Raw genomic sequence first — 9384 nt, forward strand, 5'->3', positions numbered from 1 at the left:
TACACCATTTATAGTGTACCATATATTAGAATAAATATATGAAGACAAACAAATTTACACAAGTTTTATATAATTTAATGTAATATCAAAGAATTTTAATAAGTTAACATCGAAAACGTTAAGAGGTATATTATAACAATAACTAGATTATATTAGGTATTGAATATTTAAAATTATTAGATTACTTATGATAATGATTATATTATATTTCATTCGTATACTATACTCACATAGAAAATTAAAACAAAATGCATACTATTATCTTATAAAAACTAGTATAGGTACATATAATTTAAATTGTATTTTGTACAAATTTCAAAAAAAAAAAAAATGTAGTTACATATTATTAATAATTATAGGTTTGATGGCTTTTATTTTAATTTAGCTTTGTAAATAATAATAATAATAATAATAAAAAAAAATTATCGAAATTATATTTTTCATAAGTCAGAAATTAGTATTATTAATACTAATTGTATTAACTACCTAATTTGAATATTAGTGTTAGATTTTAAAATTTTTCTTCAATTTGATTAATAATTGATTTAAAAGACAATACTTGTCAAGTAAAATCAGAACTAATGTCTATGTCGTATTTTACAGCAAAATCATAAGATGCTTTGATGATATCAGCTTCATTGTTTTCTTTTAATGAAGAAGGATTTAAAAAACTGAACGTACTTGCAACTTCATATAATCCTTCAAATCGTCTACGTATTTGAAACAAAACGGTGTCAATAATTGGAAAAAAAACCTTGACTTTAAAATTATCTTTTGTTGTATTTAAACGTCTATCTCCATCTACTTCATCGAAATAATGTTTAGCAAATGCCTGTCGCTTAGTTTTAAAATCTGTAGGTATATTCCATTTTGAACATATTAGTTCTGCTGTATTTAAAATATCTTTAAAATTATCTCTAAGATTCGAAATTGACTGATAAGCTTGATCTAGAAAAGTACAAGCACTTTGAATATTTATTTTTTTAGATTGTAACATTTTTGATACACATTGAGTAGACCTTAAAATATTTTCCCATAGACATATCATAAGAACAAATTCAAAAGACTCCATTGAATTTTTTAAGGATTTACTTACAATTTTTTCATCTGACTTATGACTAGTTAACAAAATCATTGAAAGTGATTTTAAAACATCTACAAATTTTTCTTTAAGAGCAAATAACGATTTATGCCGAGCTTCCCAACGTGTTGGACAAAGTTTTTTAAGTGTTTTTTTACGAATATCATTGGTTTCATTTCCAAAAGCTAAAAGTGCCCAACGAGGTGCGCTTGAGCTGAAAAAATTAAATATAGATTGTATTGTTTCAAAAAATTGTAGAGCGTCTGAAGAACTTTTAGCGGCATCACATATTACTAAATTCAAATTGTGAGCACAACAATGAACATAAGTGGCGTTTGGAGCTTTATCAATAATTCGTTTCTGAACTCCTGAATACATACCCTTCATGACACTGGCCCCATCATACCCTTGCCCTTTGCATTTTTTTTATATCTAAATTGGTATCGGAAAGAACTTTATAAATTAGGTTTTCGTAATTTTGTGCTCTATGTTGGTCTATTTTGTAAAATCCTATGAATGATTCTTTAATCTGCAAAACATGCTTTTCATGATCAATTATAACATATCTAATTATGATGCTAACTTGATCTACTTTGGTAATGTCCTGTGTAGAATCCATAATTATTGAAAATCCAGAACTGCAAGTTGATATTTCGTTGCAAATAATTTGTCTTACATTTGAAGCTAGAATTTCTATCAATTCGTTTTGAATAGTAGGGCTCAAATATTTAATTTTAAATTTTTTTTCATTGTCAAATACTGATTTTAAAATAGGATCAAATTCAGCTACTAATTTTACAGTTCTAAGAAAATTTCCTTCAGAATATTGTTTTCCTTCATTGCCTCTTAGAGCAGTATTTCCTGAAGTTAAAGTCAATATTATTTTAACTATGCGCGTCAAAATATCTCTCCAAAATTTCGCTTCTTTTGATATTTGTGTTTCAAATTCTTTGTCGATAGTTAAATTTTTTGTCCACGTTGATCTAACTTTCATAGCATTCAAATGTGACAGTGAAAATTCATGAATATTTATTTTCTGAGAGAGATGTTGCCAGTCATTTATTCCTTCTACCCGTTCTTTTTTAAGATTACAATTATTTTTATCAGAAAAAATCCAGCAAGTTTCACAGTAAACCATATCCCAAATTACAGAATAACAAAGCCACGGTCTAGGAATAAGTGTACCATTTTTTAACTTCACGTAGTAATATATTTTTGAAAATTTTCTTTTCGAGTCATTAAGAGGAAAATCTATTTCTGGCTTACAAGGCCCATACTTCAGAATTTCACGTTTTAATTTATCGCTTATACAATTTTTAAACATTCCTCGGTCAGTTGGAAATCTTGCTGATAAATCGAGTTCTGTAATTTCATATTTTGAAATTATAGTATAAGGTTTATAGTCAGTATAAATTAGATAATTTTGTTGGTTATTTTATTCAAAGAAAAATAGCAATTGAAAAAGTCGAAAGAGCATTAAATTAAAAAAATTTGAACTTCGTTATAAAAAAAATTAATATTATCTTATGTTAATTTACTAAAATAATCATTAAACACTCACCACAGTCATCGTCGTTTTCAGTAAATTCGGTGGTATCAGATTCTTTAGTCGATTTTCCATCAGAGGCGAAACAATTGTTCAAATGTTCAGTAAAAACTACATACATTTTACAAATAAATAAAAATGGTTCTCAGGCACGCCAACAGAGAAGTAGTCCAGGTGCAAAATACTTTTAGTACAAGTATTTAGAAAGTTAACTTACCCGGGAGAGTAGTACTTTCAATAATTTCATCTTCATCAGTTGACTTACAAGTTTCAGTATTAAAACTGAGCAACACTCCTGTCTTGTTTTCTGTGTGTGTGTCATTTGATATTAATTCTGTGGTCGAATTTTTGTCAGAGTGAACAAATTTGTCCATATGTTCAGGTAAAACTACATAAATAAATACGTATATTGAAAATAAATAATAATTAATATTTATAAAAATTCTTCATATTATAATACATTACTTGTAAAAATAATAATAATAATAAATAATAGTGAAAAAGTCTTGAAAAATAAATACTGAGAAAAGGCTGAACATTATTTTTGTTATTATAAATAACTTAGTATTATTTTACAATGTATCTAAATATGTAATAATAATTTACTGAATTGTTTTACTAAAAAAAATTGTATTATTGTTTATTGTACCTATGCATCTTTCATATTTATTTATAAAATATAATAATTTAATACATACCGTTGGTTGGCAATCCACTTGTTTTTGTAAAAAAACCACTTATTTTAGGGAACTTTGAAATATGTTCTCCCTGTTGTATTTTTTTTTTCGTTTTTCATATCCACTTAATTGTTTTTTTGGTAGACATTTTTAATTGGAATAAAAATAAGTGATACTCGTACACTAGAGCTAGGCTGTATATTCCATGCGTATTAAGGAATGAATGACAACGACGCGTAGTCGACAAATCACAAATGTTATGTTTATCTGATTGGTTATAGATACACTGTTCAACACAACAATCTATAAATACACGTTTTGAAATAGGTAATCGCGATAACGTGAACCGAAACTGATAGAGTCGCTCGCAAGCCAGAAATATCATAAGTTTCAGCGAACTCGTGTCTCATGCTAACGACACTATAGGTAATATAGTTACATATTATTATGTAATTATTACCGTCTGTGCGTCTATCAACATAATATATTAAAAGGCCTTTATTCATCATCTCACAATAGTATTTAATATAATTTTATAAGATAATTTTCTTTTTTCTTTGTTGTATATTTTAGGTCACATTATCAGATAATCGGTAAGGGCGTAGGGCCGTAGGGCCCTTTTAAGATCAAGTGCCCCGGTGCATTGCATCGCCTGCACCGGCGGTTTCTACGGCACTGAGAATACCTACTGAGCCCAGTAATTTTATTTGGACCAAATGAACATAAAAATGTTTGGTTTCAACTTGTCACACTTCAAGAAAAACAATCACTCTGTTGCGTGAGAAGTTCTCGAACAGACTAATCTCGTTGCGTGTTCAAAGCTAACCATCACGTTCTTGCGTCTTGACGCCATGTGATTTCTTCTTATAGGGGTACACTAAGTCACGAGTTTACCAGAACAAAGTTCGAAACAGTGGCGTAACGATAGGGTGGCATGACGGGCAATGGGCCACGGGCCCACGACTCTAGAGGGCCCTTCAAGAAAAAAATAGTACATTCAAAAACAAATCACCATTAGTGAAATTTATAAATACGATTCTGTTTAAAAATATATGTATATTCTTGTAAAATAAAATAAATTTAATAACTGATCACGATTATTTTTATAGATTATTTTATTTACCAGTCCGTCGACATTGTCGATATTAATATTATTATTATACATTTAATGATATTGTTATTTGTAGAATGGAAATAACAATGAAGCGTATCGCAATCGCTTGTCTTTGAAACCGAACGTAACATTTATATGTTATATTTAGATACTAGATTAGATTAGAACTATTCAAGGAAAAAGTGACCGTCGTTTAGTCGTTGTTACACTATGTTCTTTTAATTTATATTTTATTTTGTTAGTCAATGACGTGTCGTAGACCGATTTTGTTTTCGCCTTCTGCTGTGAATCAGTGATTCGTATTCGTATAGGTATTGTGATCAATCATGTCGAAAAAAATACCTAGTGGGTATGAAAAGCGTAAGAAAAAAACGGAAGAACAAGAAAAATTATTAAAATTGCCTAAAATTAGTAGTTTTTTTTCTAGTACCATTCCTCGTGAAAATAAAAGTGAAATAATAATTAAGTGTTAATACCGAGGTTAATAGTGAACAAAGTGTTGAACTTAGTTCTGTAGATAGTGAAAAAATGAAGAATCCGCCCCAGAAATGTTGTCATGCTGTTCATATAAAGGTACGAATCAAAATGAATCTTTTGATATTGTTTTTAAAAATATTATTGAAACTTCTTCTGATCCGACGGATATTGGACATTTTAAAGAAATCGTTTTAGATGCTCAAACTAAACGGTTCATAATTGAAAATGGGCATAGTAAACCTAAAGCTAAAGGGCCTTTCGCTAAAAATTCAGACGGTAGATCTTTTTCTGAAAAGTATTATTTTACAGTGTCCAAATCTGGTTTAAAAATCGAACGTTCGTGGCTATGTTATTCGACTATACTTCAAAAAGCGTATTGTAGGTCATGCTGGCTATTTGGAGATCGCACATCCACTGGCTTTCAAGAAATTTGGACTACAGGATATTGTGATTGGAAACACATAGTAGATGGTATTAAAAGACACGAGCAATCACACGTTCACTACATTTCCTGTTTAGTATATGAAAAATGGTTTTTAAATAAAACATTAAACGAAGAACTAGAACAGAATATAAAAAAAGAAAAATTATTTTGGCGTCAGGTTTTAGAGAGAATTTTAAATATTACTCTTACATTAGCTATGCGAAGTTTACCTTTTCGCGACCACAGAGAAAAGCTCGGTAGTGGAAAAGGAGAAAACGGCAATTTTATTTGTTTTATTGAGTTACTTGCAAAATACGACCCAGTACTAGAAAAAGTTATTAATCAGGGTAATAATAAAGTAAACTACTGTAGCCCTAAAATTCAAAATGAACTAATACAGTTAATTTCAAATAAAGTCGAAGACGAGTTAATACTTAATATTAAAGAAGCTCCTTTTTTTTCCATTATAATTGATACAACGCAAGATATTTCAAAGGTTGATCAGTTAAGTGAAATTTATCGTTATTGTGTTATAGAAAAAGATGAATACGGAAACCCAAAATATGTATGTGTTAAGGAAACTTTTTTAGCATTTCATGAAGTTGTTGATCAATCTGCCTCTTCTCTTTCTGAACTAATATTACAGAATATTGAAAAAAAGGGATTGTCTATCGCCAAGTGTCGTGGTCAGGGCTATGACGGGGCTGCCAATATGAGTGGTATGTATAATGGCCTACAAAAAAGAATTAAAGACATTGAGCCAAGCGCAGCTTATGTCCATTGCTCTACTCATAATTTAAATTTAGTTGTCAATGATGCTGTGAAAGAAATAACAGAAATGGAAATCTTTTTTGATGTTGTTCTACGAGTTTTTGTTTTTTTTGGACATAGTATAGTAAGATGGCGTATATTATCAGATTTAATTAAGGAATCGAACAGTCAAAATGGATTATTAATAAAAAAACTTAATCCCACAAGATGGGCTGGTCGTTATGAAGCAGTTTTTGCGCTTAAAATTAGATTTGTTGAAATTCAAAAAGCTTTAACAAAAGTTATACTTTGCAGCTCTAAGTTAGATGAGCGAAATGAAGCTGAAGGGATTAAAAAACAAATTGAAAATTATAATTTTATTTGCACTTTAGTTTTTCAATGTAAAATTTTACAAATTATAAACCTAACTTCTAAAATTCTCCAGTCAAAGTCAGTTGATTTAGATAATGCATCCAATTTATTAAAAAACTGTTATGAACAATTAAAAGAATATAGATGTAATTTTAATGATCTCTTGGAAGAAGCAAATATAGTTGCTAAAAGTTGGTCTATCTCTACAGAGTTTCAAAACAAACGTCGTAAAGTTGTAAAAAGATATTTCGATGAACTATGTACTGATATGCGTTTAACTTGTCCAGAAAGCTTATTTCGTGTAACTATTTTTAATAGAACGTTGGATATATTAATAAATCAAATAAGTAAACGTTTTTCAAGTTTTCATGAATTAATGCTAAATTTCACATGTTTACAACCATCTTTTCTTACATCAGCAACAGATTTAGAGCTTTTAAATTAAGCTACGAAGTTGGTAAACAAATATGATAAAGACATATCAAAAACATTTACAAGTGAAATTTTAGCTGTAAGATCAACTCTTAAAAATCAAATAAGTCAACTTAATTCAACTAGAGATCTTGCTCAACTTTTAATGGTGAAAAATCATTCTTTAACAGCCAGTTTCCCAGAAGTATGTACTGCTCTTTTATTATTTTTGACAATTCCTGTTACATCTGCAAGCGCGGAACGGTCATTTTCGAAACTAAAAATTATTAAAGGATATTTAAGGAGTACAATGATGCAAGATCGTTTAAGTGGCCTGGCATTAATTTCAATCGAACAAGAAACAGTCCGAGAAGTTGACTTTGAAAATTTAATCGATATGTTTGCCGAAGCAAAAGCAAGAAAGAAGAAATTTTAAATATTTAAATTTTTGTATTGCTTTGTATATATTTTTTAAACCAAAAAATGTTTATTACAATTTTACTATAAAAATAATATTACACTAAACATGCTTTTTATTGTTTGTAACCTTAAAGGGTAGAATTTTATAGGTGGTTAGTTTTTGTAGGCTATTCCTCATATCTCTTTTTTCCAAATTTATAAAACTAAGGGCCCGATTGGATTATTTTGCCACGGGCATTAAAAGTTCTGGTTACGCCACTGGTTCGAAATGTCTTGGAACTTAAGCAAGAAATTCGTCGTGTCCTCAACGAATTTAATGTGCAATGTATGATTGAGTGAAGATAAAATTTATGGAAAGAATAATTGCCTATAGGGCTTATAGGGATGGTAATATGCCCGATATTGTTTTTCACTGTTAAACCTTAACTTCTCCAAAAGAAAATGATATATTTGTTATATTTTTTTAAACGAAATAAATTTAATTTTTAGCAGATTTTAATTCTGCGTTATTTTTGAGACACCCTATACTTTTATATAATAAGGAATAAAATGAGGGAGTGAGAAATAAATAATATTTATATTGGATTTGTTAACTTCATATGCTTTTTTCCAATATGGGTTCTTATAATTGTGATAATCACAAGTATAATTGCCCAAAAAAGTAAGATACATAATAATTTTACATCAAAATACTGATTTTCAGTTAAATTCCTGATAAAATTATTGCCCAGTGAAATCGGTAAGTAGTTAATCATCATATTTTTCAAATTGTATGATCCACTTGTTGGCCACCAAAGTCCTAGTAAAAGAATACATTAATAATACATAATGATTTACCATTGATGATGTTGTATTGAATTTACCTGAGGTGTAGATGCATATTATAAGTTGAAAATATTGCATTATAGTAATATTGAGGTAATTTTTTGATAAAAAACTTAAGATATGACCTATAAAAAAATGACTATTAAATATTACATATTATATAGATAAGCTATTCTTATTTGATATAATTTTATTTTGAGAGAGAAACATTATCCTTAATTATCTAGTAAAATTAATTTTTTAAATTGGAATTGATCAATTGAATATTAAAATTTAGATAATTAATACATTATAAATGTTCTTGTTGCTCAAAGTCTATCAAATTCCTAAAATTGTTAACCAATTGATTATAATTAAGCTATAAATATCTAAAATTAAGCCGGTTCTAACCGAAACCTAAATTTTGAACTTTTTGAAATCCCGAAATTTAACCTAAACCCTTTTAAAATTTTTTAAATACTCGAACCCTAACCGGAACCGTTAAATCATTAAGGTCTCAGTCCCTGATTAGTACACATATTTATACTAACCAGTGAAGAAAATAAAAGTTTTTGATTAAATTAAAGTATAATCGAATGATAACACAACGGTATATCGCCATGAAACACTTTGGATAAACTTATAACAATATATAATTATGTAACCCAAGTATTTCATTTTTTAATTTTTCTCGATACCTATATTGTGTAAATATATCGTCGAATGCTTTGACGACTTTATCATTATTTTTTTGAACCACGATTCGTTGGCATAATTTTTATACGGCTTGTAAATTTTTTAAGTATAAACCTATTGTCGGATGGTTAGACCTCACAATTTATCGCTCTTACCTAAGTTTATTCCACAGATGCTCTCGAATAACAAACACAAAAACAAGTAGCCATGATAAGCTTTGACGTTGTACAGTACGTGCATGTAGGCTACTGTAAATAAGTTGAACACAATGACTGCTGGTAATTGGATTGCAAGATGTGATAGATATAGTATCCATTCGTTGGTGCAATAATCATTGCTAGTAATCCTCAGAAGCTGAACGGCAACCAGCGAGTGAAAAGTAAACGCCAAACTAGTGTAGAATAAGCACGGGGTATGTAAGAGATTTTCTAATTAAAATTATAATAATACTAGGTAGATATAGGTTAATATATAATTTTATACAGTGTAATTTTGAAAGTAGGTAGGTACACGAAATTTAATAAAAAAGGCCAGATTTATTATACATTAAGTACAGAGCCATAAATATACATATATATATTCTGTACCGTAATCATAGTGGTCGAAGTGGTT

General features: G+C 28.8%; 2 protein-coding genes across 2 annotated transcripts; one reads left to right on the forward strand and one right to left on the reverse strand.

Annotated features, from left to right (window-relative positions):
• Positions 1-1461: 1461 nt before the first annotated feature.
• LOC112680353 lies at positions 1462-3532 on the reverse strand. The gene is made up of 4 exons (XM_025550421.1): positions 3326-3532; positions 2845-3015; positions 2643-2738; positions 1462-2443 (listed from the first exon to the last, which is right to left on the reverse strand). Exons 2-4 carry the CDS (start codon positions 2999-3001, stop codon positions 1482-1484), a joined length of 1215 nt encoding a protein of 404 aa, XP_025406206.1. The 5' UTR covers positions 3002-3015; positions 3326-3532; the 3' UTR covers positions 1462-1481.
• A 1434-nt stretch (positions 3533-4966) lies between these two features.
• Positions 4967-7288, forward strand: LOC112680416 (zinc finger MYM-type protein 1-like). The gene is made up of 3 exons (XM_025550501.1): positions 4967-6390; positions 6586-6742; positions 6896-7288. The coding sequence occupies exons 1-3, from the start codon at positions 4967-4969 to the stop codon at positions 7286-7288; spliced, it is 1974 nt and encodes a 657-aa protein (XP_025406286.1).
• Positions 7289-9384: the final 2096 nt, after the last annotated feature.

The sequence above is a fragment of the Sipha flava genome, unplaced genomic scaffold, assembly GCF_003268045.1.
Source record: "Sipha flava isolate LNK unplaced genomic scaffold, YSA_version1 176_pilon_pilon, whole genome shotgun sequence".
Lineage (NCBI taxonomy): Eukaryota > Metazoa > Arthropoda > Insecta > Hemiptera > Aphididae > Sipha > Sipha flava.

Excerpts from the sequence above, each read along its gene's own strand:
- LOC112680353 (XM_025550421.1), bottom strand. The coding sequence starts at position 3,001 with ATGGACAAATTTGTTCACTCTGACAAAAATTCGACCACAGAATTAATA. Across the intron at positions 2,739-2,844 it reads TGAAAGTACTACTCTCCCGG|TTTTTACTGAACATTTGAAC; the intron begins GTAAGTTAACTT and ends AAATGTATGTAG. Across the intron at positions 2,444-2,642 it reads TGAAAACGACGATGACTGTG|AACTCGATTTATCAGCAAGA; the intron begins GTGAGTGTTTAA and ends ATGAAATTACAG.
- LOC112680416 (XM_025550501.1), top strand. The coding sequence starts at position 4,967 with ATGTTGTCATGCTGTTCATATAAAGGTACGAATCAAAATGAATCTTTT. Across the intron at positions 6,391-6,585 it reads GTTATACTTTGCAGCTCTAA|ATGTAATTTTAATGATCTCT; the intron begins GTTAGATGAGCG and ends AAAAGAATATAG. Across the intron at positions 6,743-6,895 it reads GTCCAGAAAGCTTATTTCGT|TTGGTAAACAAATATGATAA; the intron begins GTAACTATTTTT and ends TAAGCTACGAAG.